General features: G+C 42.8%; 1 protein-coding gene across 1 annotated transcript in view; it reads right to left on the bottom strand.

Annotated features, from left to right (window-relative positions):
* The window catches only part of LOC137562203 (zinc metalloproteinase-disintegrin-like 4a), a 112,704-nt gene that overhangs the window by 85,146 nt on the left and 6,440 nt on the right, over positions 1–21,118 (bottom strand). The window contains exons 2-5 of the mRNA XM_068273535.1: positions 13,240–13,311; positions 7,713–7,792; positions 4,181–4,257; positions 260–338 (exon numbers count right to left, since the gene is read on the bottom strand). Of these exons, the coding sequence (XP_068129636.1) occupies positions 260–338; positions 4,181–4,257; positions 7,713–7,792; positions 13,240–13,311 (308 nt within the window). The remainder of the gene's footprint in view (positions 1–259; positions 339–4,180; positions 4,258–7,712; positions 7,793–13,239; positions 13,312–21,118) is intronic.

Raw genomic sequence — 21,118 nt, 5'->3', positions numbered from 1 at the left:
ATTGCAAAGTCATTTTTCTCTAGATTGCTTCAGTTTCACCACCATCAATTCTTCAGCTACACCACCATCCTTTTATCCTATCTGAATGAAGGTAACCTAATGATATTTTCCCGTAGGAGAAAAATGTTGTTCACAAGAGTATAATAGTTTCGCCTCATGCCAGACGTGGTTCATGTATTATTGATAATGTATTTTACTGGTGAGATTTCATTCCTGCAGTGCAAGAGAATGAAATGACATTTTGTGACATTCCACTTACTTGTCTTGCTGGGCTTGTGGTCACTGGAGTGTCATCATCACGATAAAGAGTCTCTGTGTAGTGATTGGCCAGTAGATTTCTGTGGAAAAACGGGAAATAGGTAAGAAAATGCTAAACTACAGTTTGCTTGACTTAAAGCAGAAGTAGTGGAGTGTTTTTCTTTTTTATAGAATAGAGATGCCAATTGCCAAACTTTACATTTACATTACATTATAGCCTTATAAACCTGTAGATGTACATTTTTGTGCTCTTAGGCTGAATTCACACTGTGTGGGTTCAGTGTCGGCCTAGGAGGTGGAAAAACTGAGGAAATCCACCTGCTGGCCAAGCAGCAGAAACCCTTAGTTATCACTCCCAGTATAAACCTGCAGTAAGTCTTCACTGTGAGCAGCAACACCTGATTACCAGCAAAGGATTTCCTCGGCTTTACCACTTCCCAGTCCAACACTGTGTGCGTCGCATAACACACACATTACAATGAGTGTGAACTGCAATGAAGACTAGACATAGACGTTAAGTCAAAGTCTGCATGCAGTGAGTTAGAATATTGTGATTGGTAGAGGGTGTTACTAGTAATGCTTCCCTGCCCTCATCTCTGCAGGGGAGATGGGACACCTGGCATTTGGGTGGTGGGGGGTGTCTTAGAGGGGCCCACACCTGGCTATCCATGGGCGGGGGTTGGGGAATTAAGACACACAGCTGGCTACCATGGGGGGGAGGAGGATAAATGAGCCCACACCTGGCTATCAATGGGTTTGGGGGATTAAAGGGCATACAGCTGGCTATCCATGGGGGAAGGGGGATAAAGGGGCCCACACCTGGCTATCCATGGGGGGGGGGAAGATTAAAGGGCACACTGCTGGCTATCCATGGCGGTAGGGAGGGAATCAACGGGGTACACACCTGGCTATCCATGGGGGGAGGGATAATCTATAGGGAGAAGGAGGGGATGAACAGGCAGGTATGGATAACTGAGGTGGGAGGGGTACAGAGGCACATCTGGATAACTGGGGCTGGGAGGCATACAGAGGCACATCTGGGCAACTATGGGGGGGGGGGATATAAAGGAGCACATCTGGCTAACAAGGGGTGGGGGGGTTAAAAAAAAGAGGAACATAAATTACAGGAAAAACCAAAGCCACAAAATGGAAAAAATGCACCTTTATTTCCAAATAATATATTGTGGCCATACATTGTACTAGAATCATAATTCAAATGTTTTACTAACCAGAATAAACAGGGAAATCAAGTGTGTGGGTTTAATCTACAGTAGCTCTTATTCTTTTCAAGCTATATTGGCTGAAAACTGAGAAATAATTACTTTTTTTCATTTTTCACCTTATTTCCTTTAAAATGCATACACAATAAAATAATTTTTAGCAAAAAGTACCACCCAAAGAAAGCCTAATTGGTGGCAAAAAAAACCCCAAGATATACTGTAGATCATTTATGTGTGATAAGTATTGATAAAGTTATTGGCCAATAAACGGTAGGAGTGTGAAATGCAGAAAATTGCTCTGGTTTTTAAGGGGAAAAACACAGGTTAGGGAAGTGGTTAAAAACGCAGATGTAGAGGACTGCATTTTTACATGTGTTTTTGATGCATTTTTTAATTAAATAAATATGATACTGTAATTTAGTTCACTGAAAATCGATAAAGCTGTGGAAGATGCTTGTCATGCTATTTTAACGAATAAAAGAGCTAATATTACAGATGGTGCTGGCTTGACGGTGGAGCAATTGTTCTAATGACTGCATCTGCTCAACCACTGATAAGGAATCATACAAAGTTTTGCAGACAAAGATTTGTAGACAATCTCTATTCAGTGTGCAGCAGGCTCTTGTGTACAGCACCCAGCCCCCAAGCCGGCTACCCCTCCCCAAGTGCTCTGTCCTCGCAGGAGGGGGCCCCATCCAGAGTTTTGCAGGGGGGCCCAGTGATTTCTAGTTATGCCCCTGTCGGTAAAAATTGAAAAATCACAAACTCATACAAAAACGCACCCCACAATGCAACAACACATGGTTTTCTCCACTGCCTAGTGTGCTCCCAACCTCAGAGTTTTTCCCCTGCGAAAATTGCTTTAGGCGTGAACGAGCCCCTTGATTTACACTGTTGTAAGTCCAGAAAAATGCATGTGAAATGATCAACTGTGATCTTGCCTAAACAGTTTCTGAAAGGACATTCTCCCCAATAGTCCAGTCTCATAGATGGTAATTTCTCTACAGTAGTGGGCCAGAAAGCTTTTGTATCTATAAATATGCCTGTTCTAGTATACAGCAATTAACTTGGATGTTGTTTGTGAATTATAGAGGGTTAACGTAAACCTGAGATTGTAAAATAAAAAGATTTTATACTCACCCGGGGCTTCCTCCAGCCCCATGAGCACCGATTCATCCCTCGCTGTCCTCCTGAGTGCCTCCATTCGGCCGCAATTAGCCCCGGTAATCTGGCTCAGTCATGCCAGTCTGCGCATGCACGGTGGGACTGAGAGTACCCTGACAAATATTGTATAGCTATAAAATTCAAATAAAGTCTATATGCATATACAGTATGTGCATGGGAACTGACAGCTGTTATATTCATAGATGTTTGTATTGCAGCCAATTGCTTTATGTTAGAGAAAAAGAAGTCATGAGAACTAGGGTTTGAAGGGAAGCTGAAAGAGGAACTGTAACTAAGGATTGAACTTCATCCCAATCAGTAGCTGATACCCCCTTCGCCACGAGAAATCTTCATCTGAAGCCAAAAAAGTCTCACCCCGGCTCCTGCACAAATCCTGGGCCTGCGCTGATTACTATTCACTCTCCGAGTTATAGCAACTCCGGGCGACACGTAATTTGGGCACCGGCTATTGCCGGCAGCTGAATTACTCTTTTTTTTCTTTCTAATTTGTTTGGTGCCCAGCTGAAACTCCTGGCGCCTAAATCAGGCACGCAATGCTTCTGAAATCAGCTGGTTCATCTTCTTTTTCATACTTTTTCAATTTGCAGAGTGCTGAAAAATTATATTAAACAGAAGATGAAAAATGATCTCCTGAGTTTTCTCCTAGGTGATATTTTTAAACTGGTCATTAAAATGCCTTTTTAAACAACCAGCAAGAAAAAACTCAATTTGAATAGTACTTTTTCACCAACTTTTTGGTACTTTATCCATTGCAAAATGCTAAAAAGTTATTCTAAATTGACAATGAAATATTATCTCCTAGGAGAAAACTCTGAGAGAATTTTCATCTTTTCTTTAAAATAACTTTTCAGCATTACACCATTGAAAAAGTATCAAAAAGTAGGTGGAAACGTACTATTAAAATTATTAGTATTTTCTTTTATATAGTATATTACTTTAAGTATTTTCTTGCTTGCTGGTGGTTTAAATGTGTTCTTTGCTTGGGTGTGAAATTATCACCTAGGAGAAAACTCAGGAGAAAAAGTGAATTGCATACGGGCCTCTGTCTTTTGTCTCCTTGGCCCTTATGCAATTAACTTTGTCACCTGAGATTTCTCCTTGGTGATATTTCTACAACTTGTAAATAAAGTACCCTTTAAACCACCAGCAAGCAATACAATGCTCAAAATAATTTTGAACTTTTTCACCTATTTTTTGGTCATTTTTCAATTGCAAAGTGATGAAAAAAATATTGGACTGCAACATGAAATATGACCTCCTGGGAGAAAGCAGAAGAGAAAAAATACATATAGGCCCTTGTTGGTAGCACTTTTGGGAAGATGGGTGCTGAAAGGGTGTTTTACAGATCAGGAGAAAATAGATCAGGAGAAAATAGGATAGGTTAACAATGCATTAACGCATTAGAAAATATTTGTGCATCAGTCTTTTATATAATCCGTGCCTATAATAGCTACATTTTATACAATATTATGATCATTGGCCCATGATACAGCAAAGATACAACAGAGATAACTTACTCAGTCTTTTCTAGCTGGATCTCTATTGGCTTGCCATCAAGCGCTAGTCCATAGTGCACCTCATCTGGGTACTTGCTCTGTAGAGTTAGAGCAAAACTGCCATTAATCCACAGGTAATTACAGTATATACTCGCATATAAGGCGACCCATGTATAAGCTGAAGTACCCACTTTTTTCTTAGAAACCAGGAAAAAACATTTGACTCGCATATAAGCCCCCTCCACAGTAGCCAGATGTGCCCCCAGTACAAGTCATCCCTTCTCCCTATAGCCAGATGTGCCCCAAGTATGATACAGTTGTGTCTTAAGATGCCACTAGATGGCATCATAGATATGAAACACAGCAATTGCCATACAGGAAAAATCCCTAATCATTGCACTGCTGACATGTTGCTGGCGTGCTCCGCTCCACAAGCCAGGGGACACAGGTAGTCTAGAGCAGCACAATTTGCACACCATGTTGCAGGGGATGGGGGACACGAAAAACAGCAGGGAGCCAGCTGGCAAGAGCAGGATCTCTAGTGCAAGATCCTTACGCTCCTCTGCCAGTAAAAAAACCCTGCTCCAACATCACTCGCAAATAAGCTGAGCATATAAGGTATTTAAAACTACTGTTCACAAGTCAGAAATGTTTAGTAATCTGTAGCAGCAGGTCAAAAAGCCACATTCAGCAACAACAACTAGTCCAGGATGTTACAAGCTGAATTCTGGCAAGTTGCAGTGTGCTATTGCTGAACATTGTGGCTGTTTTCCACTGTGACCCGCTAAACAACTCCAAAACATTTCACAGGAGCATGGCACTTTTTTTCTCACTGGATTTCCCTTTGAGAAACTATTGCTTCACATATGGTATAAGCACCATTGTATTCTATAGAACTGCTGGGCATAGTATGGAGTACAGGTATGGGAGGCATGGAGAGTGCATTGCTTTTGGCATAATGATTGTGAAGCAGCCAAAACCCATTCTAGACTAGTGATGGTCATGTCTAGGAGAACTCATGAAGAAGCATGTGATTTGTTTGATCAGCTGACAGATTTGCAAAACTCTGATTTGCTGTGATCACATCCTGCTTTAGCACATGATCATGACTAGCAAAGTAGCAAATCAGATACTTACATATCTATCACTTGACCAAACTGATCACATGCTTCTTCATGATGAGTTCTCCTAGACATGACTATCACTATTGCAGACAGAATCTCAGAAGTGACAAACACCTTTCTAAACGTAGTTTAGTCATGTAAGGGCATGTAATGCAATGACCATCCTAAGACAGTTCTTGTGCCCCACATCTACCGTGTAGAGTTGGGCCGAACTGTTCGCCTGCGAACGGTTCCATGCGAACTTCCGTGGTTCGCGTCCCGCAGGCGAACTTTTGCGGAAGTTCGGTTCGCCCCATAATGCACCATGAGGGTCAACTTTGACCCTCTACATCACAGTCAGCAGGCCCAGTGTAGCCAATTAGGCTACACTAGCCCCTGGAGCGCCACCCCCCTTATATAAGGCAGGCAGCGGCGGCCATTACGGTCACTCGTGTGCCACTGCCTGCCTGCATTAGTGAGAGTAGGGCGAGCTGCTGCACTGTCTCTCATAGGGAAAGATTAGTTAGGCTTAGCTTGTCCCTGACTGCATACCTGTTCTGTGAACCCACCACTGCATACCTGTTCTGTGAACCCACCACTGCATACCTGTTCTGTGAACCCACCACTGCATACCTGTGCTGTGAACCCACCACTGCATACCTGTGCTGTGAACCCACCACTGCATACCTGTTCAGTGAACCCACCACTGCATACCTGTTCTGTGAACCCACCACTGCATACCTGTTCTGTGAACCCACCACTGCATACCTGTTCAGTGAACCCACCACTGCATACCTGTTCAGTGAACCCACCACTGCATACCTGTTCTGTGAACCCACCACTGCATACCTGTTCTGTGAACCCACCACTGCATACCTGTTCTGTGAACCCACCACTGCATACCTGTTCTGTGAACCCACCACTGCATTCCTGTTCTGTGAACCCACCACTGCATACCTGTTCAGTGAACCCACCACTGCATACCTGTTCTGTGAACCCACCACTGCATACCTGTTCTGTGAACCCACCACTGCATACCTGTTCTGTGAACCCACCACTGCATACCTGTTCTGTGAACCCACCACTGCATACCTGTTCTGTGAACCCACCACTGCATACCTGTTCTGTGAACCCACCACTGCATACCTGTTCAGTGAACCCACCACTGCATACCTGTTCAGTGAACCCACCACTGCATACCTGTTCTGTGAACCCACCACTGCATACCTGTTCTGTGAACCCACCACTGCATACCTGTTCTGTGAACCCACCACTGCATACCTGTTCTGTGAACCCACCACTGCATACCTGTTCAGTGAACCCGCCACTGCATACCTGTTCAGTGAACCCGCCACTGCATACCTGTTCTGTTCAGTGAACAGTTTGGTGTGTCAGTGTGAAGCAGTACCTTAATTACACTACCTGATTGATGTATACACATGCAAGATGTTTTAAAGCACTTTAGGCCTGTCATTTAGCATTCAATATGATTTCTGCCCTTAAAACGCTGCTTTGCGTCAAATCCAGATTTTTCCCGGGGACTTTTGGCGTGTATCCCACTCCGCCATGCCCCCCTCCAGGTGTTAGACCCCTTGAAACATCTTTTCCATCACTTTTGTGGCCAGCATAAATTTTTTTTTTCAAAGTTCGCATCCCCATTGAAGTCTATTGCGGTTCGCGAACTTTAACGCGAACCGAACCTTCCGTGAAAGTTCGCGAACCCGGTTCGCGAACCTAAAATCGGAGGTTCGGCTCAACTCTACTACCGTGACCATAACCGACTCCTCCTGCTAATGGCTAGACCTAAGGACCTCCCTGTTGATGCCTAACCCTAAAGACCCCCTGGCACTTCCTAACCATAAGATTCCCTGGCAATGTCTAACCTTAAAACCCCACTGGGGATGTCTAACCCTAAGACTCTCTTTCCCTGCATGCAATGTCTAAAACTAAAGAACCACCACCAATTCCTAACACTTAGGACCCTCCCTGCTGGCACCTAACCCTAAAGAATGACTATAAAATTTTACAATTTTTGAAAAATATACTACCCAAAGAAAGCCTATGTTATCCCTCAAAAAACAATATACAGTAGATATGACTTTGATGGCATAAGTATTGTAACAGTTATTGCTGTATCCATAGTGAAACAGCTGAAATGCCAGAATTGCCAAGAAACCTTAGGGTAAAAACCCCAGAACCTAAAGTGGTTAAATACAGTGCAGAGTATCAAGAGAGTGCAAATTATCCCCAAAATTTGGGTTGTACTTTGAAAAAGGGTCTTCTAAGTGGAGGCAAAAGTTTGCAGCCCACTGGCAGATCATATCCTAAAATACAGTCAGTTTTCTTTTAGCATCAACAAGTCTCACGTTTTGTCCTCCTACCGCCCCAAAACATTTTATTTTCCTGTGACATTCTCATTGTGAACAAGACAATGCGATATTTCACTGTACCTGGGTGTTTCTCTTTTGCCGAGAGTGGAGTTTTTGTGGATAGACCACCTGGTATTTCTGTTCAGGTGTTAGACTGAGTGCTAGAAAATATGATACCACCATTGTTTAAATTACAAAATTGTATTTAACAATTGAACACAACCAATACTGCTTTTTTTGTTCTTATTAGTCAACGACAACGTATGTTGTAAAGTCATTACAAGGAAAATCCATAGCAATAAGGTAATATTAATTTAGTTGTTTGCATATGTTCATGTAAAATCAGCATGTGAGGTAACCCCTGCACTGGCTATAGAGAGAAGCATCAGTTTGCTGTTCATCTAGGCACAGTGTCACACTAAAGCATTAATGAGGACTCTCTTGTCCTGATAGTTAAGCATAGCTTATATACAGTATAGCATACTGAACAATAAGGTTAGCAGAGATTCATGTATGTTACACTCTAAGGATGAGCCTGGATACTTCACAAAATTGGTTTCAGTTGAAAAAAAAAAATCATATTTTCATTAACCCTTCCTAATCAATTTTTACTAATCAGTCTGAATGTTCTCTACCTCCTTAAACTAGAGTGAGCAGGCAACCTGTGCAGTGCTTTATTGCACGAACGCCAGCGTAATTACACAGCACAGCGTGGTGCCAGAGGGGTTCACTTTGGCTGATCCAGCAATGGTGCACCAGCAGGGATCAGCCTCCACACAGCTCTGCCTGAAGCTATGGTCAACTGCAGTGCAAGGAATATGTTCTTGGGCACAGGATGGGGGAACGTATGGATGCAAAAAGAGAAGAATAGTAATTCATTAAATCAGTCTAATAACTCACTTGTGAAGAGCTCCAAAGGGCAAACAATCACAGAGTGTAATATCCGAGGCAGCTGCGGCGAACAGCACCGCCGCCGCAGCTGCCTCCATGCGGCCATCCGTCCGTTCAGCGTGCAGGACGCCAAGGAAGGAACGTTCTTCCGTGCAGGGGGCTGCCATAGCGCGCGGGTGCGCGCATAGACGGGTGCTTTATGCGGGGAGGAAGCCCGTCAGCAGACCTGCTGGTCGGCTGACGTCAGGGGAGACCCACGGTGCCCAGGATTAACTGATGAGAGGGGGGTGTGCCAGTGAGGTCTCCTCTGCTTCATAAGCCTCCGGGCTGCATTACTACTTTGTCTGTTGTCGTGAATACTTGCGTGTGAGCGCGCAGACCTTAGGTAGTTCCCTGGTGTTGATGCTAAGGATTTCACACCAAGCTTAGGAATTTGCAGTCTTGTCATTGTTATTTGTTTAGACTAGTTCTGTGTGGGGGGGGATGCCAAGGATTTCACACCCAGGCTAGGATATTCTTATTGTTTTGATCTCCTGTCTAGCACTCTGACTTTGAATCTGTTTCCTGAACCTGTACTTCTGCCCATCTGTCTTCCTGTTGCTGAACCTCTGCCTGATTACTGATTACTCTCTTGTCTCACGATTTTATATAATACTTACCTCTCTGTTGCCGAACCTTGCCTGCCTGACCATTCTACTCACCAGTGGGCCCTCGCCACTGGTGAGGTTAGAGATGAGCCGAAATTTTCGAAATTTCGAACTGCTTTTATTACGAATGCGAAATTTAACATTACGACCCAAATTCGTAATTTCGTAATTAATTTTCAAATCGTAATCGAAATTTCACTCCCGTAATGACGAATTTTGTGTCTTCAACCGAAATTTTACTTTTTCAGGTTTCAGCCTAAAATGAATAGTTCTCTCTCTCTCTCTCTCTCTCTCTCTCTCTCTCTCTCTCTCTCTCTCTCTCTCTCTCTCTCTCTCTCTCTCTCTCTCTCTCTCTCTCTCTCTCTCTCTCTCTCTCTCTCTCTCTCTCTCTCTCTCTCTCTCTCTCTCTCTCTCTCGATCTGTAGTATTTCAAAACCATACTCACATTCATGACATGTCCAGGGATCAAACCCAGGCCAACCACATGGAAGACAGCTATGCTCACCACCATACCACCAAACACACACTAAATAGACTGCTAACCTAAATCTTACTTGTAGACAGTCATATGAGACACATGCTGGGTGCAGGGCTTTGTGATTGGACCATGGACCATGCGATAGAGTGAGGTGCAAAAATGAAATCATGCCTAGCAGAGGATGGTTTCACAATGCTAAATGCTAGGCTGGCTGTGGTGCAATTGGTTAGTGCGTCTGGCTGGTAACAGCAAGGTTACAGGTTCGATTCCATCCAGGCATGTCTTTTCCTTTTGCGTTCAACAGTTGTCCAAACAGAGCCAACAGAGCCCCAGATAGCCATGTAGAGTTAGGTCACAGCTAGCCTGGCTGTGGTGCAATTGGTTAGTGTGTCTGGCTGGTAACAGCAAGGTTACAGGTTCGATTCCATCCATGCATGTCTTTTCCTTTTGCGTTCAACAGTTGTCCAAACAGAGCCAACAGAGCCCCAGATAGCCATGTAGAGTTAGGTCACAGCTAGCCTGGCTGTGGTGCAATTGGTTAGTGTGTCTGGCTGGTAACAGCAAGGTTACAGGTTCGATTCCATCCAGGCATGTCTTTTCCTTTTGAGTTCAACAGTTGTCCAAACACCGAGCACAAAGTTTTGCATGCGTAAAGTTTTACGCACGCAAAATACCCCATGGGGTTCAATGGCGCAGCGCGCGCACGCAAAAGGAAAAGACATGCCTGGATGGAATCAAACCTGTAACCTTGCTGTTACCAGCCAGACACACTAACCAATTGCACCACAGCCAGGCTAGCTGTGACCTAACTCTACATGGCTATCTGGGGCTCTGTTGGCTCTGTTTGGACAACTGTCGAACGCAAAAGGAAAAGACATGCCTGGATGGAATCAAACCTGTAACCTTGCTGTTACCAGCCAGACACACTAACCAATTGCACCACAGCCAGGCTAGCTGTGACCTAACTCTACATGGCTATCTGGGGCTCTGTTGGCTCTGTTTGGACAACTGTTGAACGCAAAAGGAAAAGACATGCCTGGATGGAATTGAACCTGTAACCTTGCTGTTACCAGCCAGACACACTAACCAATTGCACCACAGCCAGCCTAGCATTTAGCACTGTGAAACCATCCTCTGCTAGGCATGATTTCATTTTTGCACCTCACTCTATCGCATGGTCCAATCACAAAGCCCTGCACCCAGCATGTGTCTCATATGACTGTCTACAAGTAAGATTTAGGTTAGCAGTCTATTTAGTGTGTGTTTGGTGGTATGGTGGTGAGCATAGCTGTCTTCCATGTGGTTGGCCTGGGTTTGATCCCTGGACATGTCATGAATGTGAGTATGGTTTTGAAATACTACAGATCTCTGGAGAGAGAGAGAGAGAGAGAGAGAGAGAGAGAGAGAGAGAGAGAGAGAGAGAGAGAGAGAGAGAGAGAGGAGGTTGGTTGGTTATTCATTTTAGGCATCTAGAGGGATAGAAACTTTTGCAAACTTTAAAATACTAAATTTCGTAATTACGAAAATTTGCGTAATTTGCGAAAATTACGAAATTTCGATTACTGCTAAAATCGTAATTTTAGTAATTTCGCGAAATTTCGGAAATTCGTAATTAGGTCATTACGCTCATCCTTAGGTGAGGTACTAGTTACACCAGCTCCTCTGGTGGAACAGTTCTGTTAAGCTGTAGTACAGCCCCATTTACCTACTCTTTTAGGGTATCTGTCATTGTAGTATTATTGTATCTCCAAGGCTACAGTACAATCTGAGTCACCCGCTCCCCGGGAGATTCAGCCTCTTTGTTATTGTACTCTCCAGCCTGCTGGAGCTTGAACGCTAGTGCACGCATAGTGTACTGATAGTACCTTTACCAGCCCCTCTGGTGAGGTCTCATCAAACTATTAAAGGTTACTGTTGCACCCAAACACTTACACTTTGCTAGGTGTCCAGAGGTTAGTCATACTTGTATTATTGGTGATTCTGCAGATCACTAATAATCAGGTATACGTCTGTATTGTTGGTGATACTGCAGATCATCAATAATCAGATACTCTCTGTGTGCTGACACCAACCGCTACACAGAGCAACTCTTTTGAGCTCCCCACATGACGGGCACCAGAGTAAACTTAAAGAGGAACTCCAGTTAAAATAATGTAATAAAAAAGTGCTTCATTTTTACAATAATCATGTATAAATGATTTAGTCAGTGTTTTCCCATTGTAAAATCTTTTAAATCCCTGATTTACATTCTGACATTTATTACATGGTGACATTTTTACTGTTGGCAGGTGATGTAGCTGCTGCATATTTTTTGGCAGTTGGAAACAGCTGTAAACAGCTATTTCCCACAATGCAGCAAGGTTCACAGACAGGAAACTGCCAAGAGTACGTACTCAGAATTTCTTTGTGGGAGGGGTTTCACAACAATATCAGCCATACAGCGCCCCCTGATGGTCTGTTTGTGAAAAGGAATAGATTTCTCATGTAAAAGGGGGTATCAGCTACTGATTGGGATAAAGTTCAATTCTTGGTCGGAGTTTCTCTTTAAGCTGGAGGCCCCCTACCTCCCACCAGTATAGGTGGTTAGAGCCCCCCTCGCAGTATAGGTAGGTAGAGTCCCCCCAGTATAGGTAGACAGAGTCTCCCTTAATATAGGTAGGCAGAGTCTCCTCCGTGAAATAGGAAGCAGACCCCGGAATAGTTGGGCAGAAATGTAATCCCCCCTCACTCACCTCTCCCGCCTTCTGGCATCTTCAGCGTCTTCTTCTCAGCCCCACCTAGTGGCCAGAGTTCTTTACTGCAGATGGCTTTTCTAATCATGTGATTTGCCAGCATGTTCCGACGAGGCACATAATGAGAGACGCTGGCTACAGCAATGGAGACCGGTATGGAGTGACGCTGGGGAGAAGAATCTGAGCCTGTGCGGGAACCTGGAGAGGTGAGCTTTCCGCTCGCCAACTCTGCAATTGCTGGGGGAGGGGTGACACTCAAGTCTCCCTCGGCCCGGCCCTGGCAGCTACTTTGAAGGGGCCTAGGAGAGCAGTGAGGGGAGATCACTTGGCGGGATCCAGCAGTGTGGGGCCCCTGCAGCAGTCGGTGGTCCTGGGGCAATTGCCCCCTTTGCCTGTATGGCATTGCGGGCCCTGCCCATATTGATTTTCAGATTTTAGTGAATACAGCCCCTCTATGCTTGTTGCAAATATACAAATTTCAGATAACTATTCAGTGACTATTTGCAGAAGAAAGTTGGCATTGCTGCCTTTTATATTTGATATATTTTATATTTATATAGGCTTCCTATAACCTTACCGTAATTCATTTAAGATGAAAACAAATACTTTTCTCCTACATGAGGCAGTTATACAAATTTATATACATTAAAGTAGTATAATATATCAGAAGGTTATATAAAAGCACACAATGTTTTTAATGCTTTGGGCTATTGATAGAGTTACACCATGTTATATACATTAAAGCAGTATACTATATGGACAGAACATATAAAACAAGATGTTTGCACTACTTTGTGCTGTAAACAGTTAGCTTTGTCCCAAATGTTAAAATGTATGAAGAAATAAACATTTAGACTCACCCAGGATCTGGCTGTGCAAAAATAGCAGAAACAAAACCGGTCCTAGCAATGTCATTTTGTTGCTGTAATGTCCTGATATGAAAGTGACAGGAAATGTGTGCTACCGTTAAACTCTTCTGAAGAATTGCTCAATAATCTTTTCAGTAGCATAGCAACGCCAGTACACAATTTTATCTACTTACTCACAAAACAAAATTCTGAGTATTTTGTAAGTTAAAATGAGACCATAGGCATAATTACTGGGAAAGAGTAATGCATGTTATCATTTTTACCTCTGTACTTTATCCCCTTAGTAAAGCAAATCTGTAGAAAAAAATCAACTTACGAGATAAAGAATTGTATGTCTAGTATGAATAATAAATAGAACATTAGCAGCAAAGAAAAGAGTCTCATATTTGTATTTTCAGTCATATAGCTTTATGTATAACATTGCAGCAGACTTTTACACTTCCAGTTTAGAATCCACACTCTGTATTTGAAGCTGTAAAACAAAGCAGAGCTAATGACAATTTGAACTTTCCTGCAGGAAAACCTTTTCTCAATCTGTCTCTCACTGTTTCTTGGCTATTTAACCACTTTAGGTTTTTGGAGGTAAGTCTCACATCCAAATTAGTTACACTGGAGGTTCCTGGATGTGAGACTTATGTCTAGAACTAAAATCTGCAGCCACCGCGATCATGTGCATGCAGGCACTCCTCTGTTGCTTGTGCACGTTTTGTGTACGCTCATGCACGTGCACAGACGTGCACAAATCCCATTGTGAATCCTCTGTATAGATAGCTAGAATAGTTGCCCCAGTATAGGTAGTATACTGGCCCCAGGATAGGTAGTATACTGTCCCTAGTATAGGTAGGTAGCTAGTATAGTTGCCCCAGTATAGGTAGTATACTGGCCCCAGGATAGGTAGTATACTGGCCCCAGTATAGGTAGGTAGCTAGTATAGTTGCCCCAGTATAGATAGTATAGTTGCCCCAGTATAGGTAGTATAGTTGCCTCAGTATAGGTTGTATAGTTGCCCCAGTATAGGTAGGTATCTAGTAAAGTTGCCCCAGTATAGGTAGTATAGTTGCCCTGGTATAGGCAGTAGGTGGCCAGCCTACTCCCCCCTCCTTCACCGCGGTTGCCGCTTGTGTTACCTTCTGAGTTGGTGGACGCTTCCTTCAGGATAGTCCCCGGCAGGCCCTTTCTCCTCCGTCATAGACCTCAGTCAGAGCAGTGCGACCCGTGGCTGCTGTGAAGAGAAAAGAAGCAGGACAGCGATTCCCTGTAGCGGCGATATAGAGGAAGTACTTATTTCCTGTATATAGCCATTACCAGGGAAACCACTGTCCTACTTCCTCCCTCTTCACAGCAGCCGCGGCTCGCGCTGCTCTAAATCAGGTCTATGACGGAGGAGATGGGGCCGGCTGAGGACTTTAATAGAGCAAGTGGCCGCCAGCTCAGAAGGTAACACGAACGATGGCCATGGGGGAGGAAGGGGGGAGGGGTGCAGGCGGGATCCCGCTCCAGGGCCTATGCCGCTGGATGAACCTGTTTCACCTGGCGTCATGGGCCATCCGCCCCTGCTTAACATGTGCAGATACCGCTCATAATGATTACCAGCATTTACACAATTTACATAGCAACTAAAGGGCAAATTGCGTAATGCGCTTTATACATGCATCACTTACATTGCTTGAGTAACATGCAATGTAAGTTGTGCATGTACATAGCGTGTTATATAATTTGTGTGAGTTGCTATATGAATTGCGTAAAGTCTAAAAAAACAAATGAGTTTTACTCATCTGATGCTCAGATCCTCCTGGCACCGCCAGCAGCTACTTCCGTTTTCGGCGACAGGCGCCGACAGGCCTCGGAACGCGAGTGATTCTTCATGTTCCTTGCCACAATAGCGCCCTCTATACCGCTATTGCGGCCAGGAACGCAAAGAATCACTCACGTTCCTGTCGGCGCCTGTCGACAAAAACGGAAGTAGCCGCCAGCGGGGACAGGAGGATCCGAGCGACATTACAAGGGCCCCGGAACAGCTGCAGGGGGCTGGTGGAAGCCCCAGGTAAAAAAAACTAATTTTTTTTTATAGTCTTAAGTGTTTAATGTTCTTTAGTAAATTAACCCCATAGTTCCATAGTTTGTTAATTGACATTTAAAGAGGAACTGTCACGAAAATCTTAAAATTTAAAACACTTACAAATAAGAAGCACATTTCTTCCTGAGTAAAATGAGCCATAAATTTACTTTCTCCTATGTTGCTGTCACTTACAGTAGGTTGTAGAAATCTGACATTACCGACAGATTTTGGACTTGCTCTGTCCAACTGCCAAAGTAGTGTCCAGCATCTTTGTATAAAGATTTTTCAGGGTATGTATTTATAAAGAATAAAAGCCTTGCTGAGAATCCCCTCAGCAATCCCACCAGTAAGACTAGCCCAAAATCTGCCGGTAATGTCAGATTTCTAAGGTAATTTATGGCTCATTTTACTCAGGAAGAAAAGTACTTCTTATTTGTAAGTATTTTCAATCTCAGGATTTTCATGACCGTTCCTCTTTAAATGGGGAATCTACAAACTGACACTATAACATACCTTGGGCTGAAAGCATTTGACGTTTATAGGATTACCTCAACTTATTTGACTTAACTATGATTTATATTTAGTAAAGAGCATTAAAGAGACACTGAAGCGGAAACAAAATTATGATATAATGATTTGTATGTGTAGTACAGCTAAGAAATTAATTAGGATCAGAGACATAAGTCTAATAGTTTCCAGTACAGGAAGAGTTAAGAAACTCCAGTTGTTATCTCTATGCAAAAAAAAGCCATTAAAGAGGAACTCCAGTAAAAATAATGTAATAAAAAAGTGCTTCATTTTTACAATAATTATGTATAAATGATTTAGTCAGTGTTTGCACATTGTAAAATCTTTTAAATCCCTGATTTACATTCTGACATTTATTACATGGTGCCGTTTTTACTGTTGGCAGGTGATGTAGCTGCTGCATGCTTTTTTGGCAGTTGGAAACAGCTGTAAACAGCTATTTCCCACAATGCAGCAAGGTTTACAGGCAGGAAACTGCCAGTACGTACTCAAGAGTTTCTTGTGGGAGGGGTTTCACCACAATATTAGTCATACAGAGCCCCCTGATGGTCTGTTTGTGAAAAGGAATAGATTTCTCATGTAAAAGGGGGTATCAGCTACTGATTGGGATAAAGTTCAATTCTTGGTCAGAGTTTCTCTTTAAGCTCCAAGGCTTTCAAAGTGGCAGAGAGGTCTGTCTTCTGAAGTTTATTATCTCAACTGTCAGTGAAGAATTTTCTTTTTCTCTCCAGAGGACAGGTCAATAGTTCACTGGGCTGCTATGAAAAATCATTTAGAATGCAGAGTAGTGTGTAAACTGCAAATATTAAAGAATGATGCAATGTTATAAAACACACTACATAACTGAAAATAAAAATAGAACATTTTCTTTGCTACTAATCTTCTAGTAATTATCTGTACTACACAACCAATTCATTATATCATATTTTTTTTCGCATCAGTGTCTCTTTAAACTTTATGAGCTTGATTCATTAACCGGCGCTAAGCCGGTTAGTGAGCCTTAATACCTAGCGGGGCGGTTTGCGTCCACACATCGCCCACAGCGGTGTGCACAGCACACTCAGCGCAGTGCGCCAGTAATAGTGCGCAGTGCGACGGTAGCATCGCACCCGCTGCCCTGTAAACTTTGCACCCAGTGCGCCAAAAACAGCGCGTTGGGTGCACCCGAAGCGGCACATCAGTGCGTCGCTTCAGGGGTACCCACTGCGCAGTTTTCGGCGTACCCGGGTGCGACGTTCACAGGGCAGCGGGTGCAGCGTTATCGTTGCACTGCGCACTATTACCGGCGCACTGCACTGCGCGCACGGTGCTGTGCGCGATGTAGCTTTGCGAGGCTGTTAGTGCGCGCAAAGCTACTTTTGGGGCACTAAGTGGCTTTTCACTCCGGCGCCGGTTAGTGAATGAAGCCCAATGTGTGTGTGCAGAACTCACAAAGTTTACAATGCATTACGCAACATATTGACGCTGCGTAATATGTTGGCGTTTTATAAATACAATAAATAATAATAATGCCCAGTAAAATTATGTGTGCACATGTACAGGTCCTTCTTAAAAAATTAGCATATTGTGATAAAGTTCATTATTTTCTGTAATGTACTGATAAACATTAGACTTTCATATATTTTTTCATTCATTTATTCATTCATTACACACAACTGAAGTAGTTCAAGCCTTTTATTGTTTTAATATTGATGATTTTGGCATACAGCTCATGAAAACCCAAAATTCCTATCTCAAAAAATTAGCATATCATGAAAAGGTTCTCTAAACGAGCTATTAACCTACTCATCTGAATCAACTAATTAACTCTAAGCACCTGCAAAAGATTCCTGAGGCTTTTAAAAACTCCCAGCCTGGTTCATTACTCAAAACCGCAATCATGGGTAAGACTGACTGCTTTCCAGAAGGCTATCATTGACACCCTCAAGCAAGAGGGTAAGACACAGAAAGAAATTTCTGAACGAATAGGCTGTTCCCAGAGTGCTGTATCAAGGCACCTCAGTGGGAAATCTGTGGGAAGGAAAAAGTGTGGCAGAAAACGCTGCACAACGAGAAGAGGTGACCGGACCTTGAAGAAGATTGCGGAGAAGGACCGATTCCAGACCTTGGGGGACCTGTGGAAGCAGTGGACTGAGTCTGGAGTAGAAACCTCCAGAGCCACCGTGTACAGGTGTGTGCAGGAAATGGGCTACAGGTGCCGCATTCCCCAGGTCAAGCCACTTTTGAACCAGAAACAGCGGCAGAAGCACCTGACCTGGGCTACAGAGAAGCAGCTCTGGAATGTTGCTCAGTGGTCCAAAGTACTTTTTTCGGATGAAAGCAACTTTTGCTTGTCATTCGGAAATCAAGGTGCCAGAGTCTGGAGGAAGACTGGGGAGAGGGAAATGCCAAAATGCCTGAAGTCCAGTGTCAAGTACCCACAGTCAGTGATGGTCTGGGGAGCCATGTCAGCTGCTGGTGTTGGTCCACTGTGTTTTATCAAGGGCAGGGTCAATGCAGCTAGCTATCAGGAGATTTTGGAGCACTTCATGCTTCCATCTGCTGAAAAGCTTTATGGAGATGAAGATTTCATTTTTCAGCAGGACCTGGCACCTGCTCACAGTGCCAAAACCACTGGTAAATGGTTTACTGACCATGGTATTACTGTGCTCAATTGGCCTGCCAACTCTCCTGACCTGAACCCCATAGAGAATCTGTGGGATATTGTGAAGAGAAAGTTGAGAGATGCAAGACCCAACACTCTGGACGAGCTTAAAGAAAACCTGTACTGAAAATAAAAGTCAAAATAAGCATACACAAGTCATACTTACCTTCCATGTAGTCTACTCCTCAGTGTCTTTCTCCTGTCCCGCGTCCTATTTGTTCACTATGATTAAGGGAATTTTCCGTCCTCCATTTTGAAAATAGCCATTACCCCATAACAGCTTTCTGGTCAGCACACAGTTAAACTGTAACATCGCCCACTTGAGCCATAGGGAAACATGAACATTACCTGGTACATCGGTTTTCCTCTCAGCTATAACTGACAGCAACTGATATTTTACTGACAGCAACTGATATATTTCAGATCTGACAAAATATTGTCAGAACTGGATGGGATTATTGTCAGAAGAAAATGGTGAGCTTCTGAGAGGAACTGATGGCAAGGTAACTCTGTAATGTTCACTTGAAGTTACCTCATGTGTTTATTTTAAATATTTTTACTCAGTACAGGTTCTCTTTAAGGCTGCTATTGAAGCATCCTGGGCCTCCACAACACCTGAGCAGTGCCACAGGCTGATTGCCTCCATGCCACGCCGCATTGAAGCAGTCATTTCTGTAAAAGCATTCCCGACCAAGTATTGAGTGCACAACTGAACATAATTATTTGAAGGTTGACTTTTTTTTGTTTTAAAAACAACTTTCTTTGATTGGTCGGATGAAATATGCTAATTTTTTGAGATAGGAAATTCGGGTTTTCATGAGCTGTATGCCAAAATCATCAATATTAAAACAATAAAAGGCTTAAACTACTTCAGTTGTGTGTAATGAATCTAAAATATATGAAAGTCTGTTTATCACTACATTACAGAAAATAATAAACTTTATCACAATATGCTAATTTTTTTTAGAACGACCTGTATTTTACCACTATTTAGTGTATATTCCCCCTTATCTGTTTATCTCTCTAAAGTAGTATGAAACTCAGTATTCCTTCTTTGCTCTAAAATATTTTTTACAGCAAAAAAGCTACTGCTAGAAAAAACCACTGGAAGCAGAACAGCATTCAAACAGTTAAAGGGGAACTCCAGTGAATTTTTTTTTTATAAAAAAGTGCTTAATTTTTACAATAATTATGTAGGAAAGATAACATGAAAGGAAAATAGAGGAAGTGTCTCACCCACTGCAATGATAACTTGTGTCGCCAGCCCACAGGACTTTCTCATGAGTTCCGAAAACCAGTTTCTTCATTGGAGAACAAGTTATCATTGCAGTGGGTGAGACACTTCCTCTATTTTCCTTTCATGTTATCTTTCTTGCCTTTGCAGACCGCTCATATTGCCTTTTGAATACTGCTATCTAGATCTAGAGTCTGTTTGCAATTTACTTATGTTTGTTATTGGTATCTGTTTACAATATACCACTTGTATATTATATGGCATTATAGTATTTTGCCAACCGCTGCGTGATTTTAATGGTTTTATATTTTTGGATAAGTTCTGAATAAATTGTTACTTTTTGACTATTCAGTAGTCAGTTGTTATTCTTATGCCATGGACATCTTTGCTTTTTGTTTGTGGATTTATCATATGGTGACATTTTTACTGCTGGCAGGTGATGTCACTGGAAGGAGATGCCGCTTGCATTTTTGGCAGTTGGAAACAGCAGTTATTTCCCACACTGCAACAAGGCTCCCACAGTGTGATGTCAGGACCTCAAAGGTCTGAGGCGCTGACATCACACTGTGGGAGGGGTTTCACCACAAACAGCAGCCATACAGAGCCCCCTGATGATCCGTTTGAGAATAGGAAATGATTTCTCATGGGAAAGGGGGTATCAGCTACTGATTGGCATAAAGTTTAATTCTTGGTTACACAGTGGGAAGCTTATCGCCGTTGCCGAACTTGAGGAAGTGATTACAATAGTAGCTGATAAGGAAACGAACAAGATAATATAACACTGCTAGCAGTGTGTCAACTGAATACAAGCCAGAAGTGTACACAGGAGAAGACACATTCTCCCTGGATACATTGTAATATATAAATGCAGCAGCTATGCAATGAATTGCAATGGCAGCTTTCAGTGCAGATAAACTGTAATTTGGGAATTTGTCATTTGTAAACAGACAATATTACTTGCACAAAAGCGAATATGATAACTGTATGGGTAATAAAAAGTTGGAAAATGCGTTTTTACTGAATGTTATGTCAGAGTTGAATCCCTCTATCACTCCTTATCTGTCTATTTCATGAATTACCTCTCATTGTTGTTGAGGTGGAAAAGTTGAGTTAGTTAAGAGAAAATGTGTGAATAAACCTTTATATCCAGTGGCTGTGAGTTCCTGTGTCTGATTTTGCAAGAAGCAGAGATTGAACTTTAGACATGTTTCAGATTAAAACGAATAGTTTTCATGTATGTCAAATATAAACTAAATAAAATAAAGCTAAATGAATGGCACAAGGAATTATTTCAGTAATCCCCATTTCCTCAGCATTTGCCTTGTGATGTTTTCACATTACCAGGAAAAGCAAACTACTACATTTTTTATTTCCTCCCATGTACAATGCGTGACCTTTCTCCCTT

This window comes from Hyperolius riggenbachi, chromosome 3, assembly GCF_040937935.1.
Source record: "Hyperolius riggenbachi isolate aHypRig1 chromosome 3, aHypRig1.pri, whole genome shotgun sequence".
Taxonomy (NCBI): Eukaryota; Metazoa; Chordata; class Amphibia; order Anura; family Hyperoliidae; genus Hyperolius; species Hyperolius riggenbachi.
This window is presented reverse-complemented; position numbering and strand designations above follow the sequence as displayed.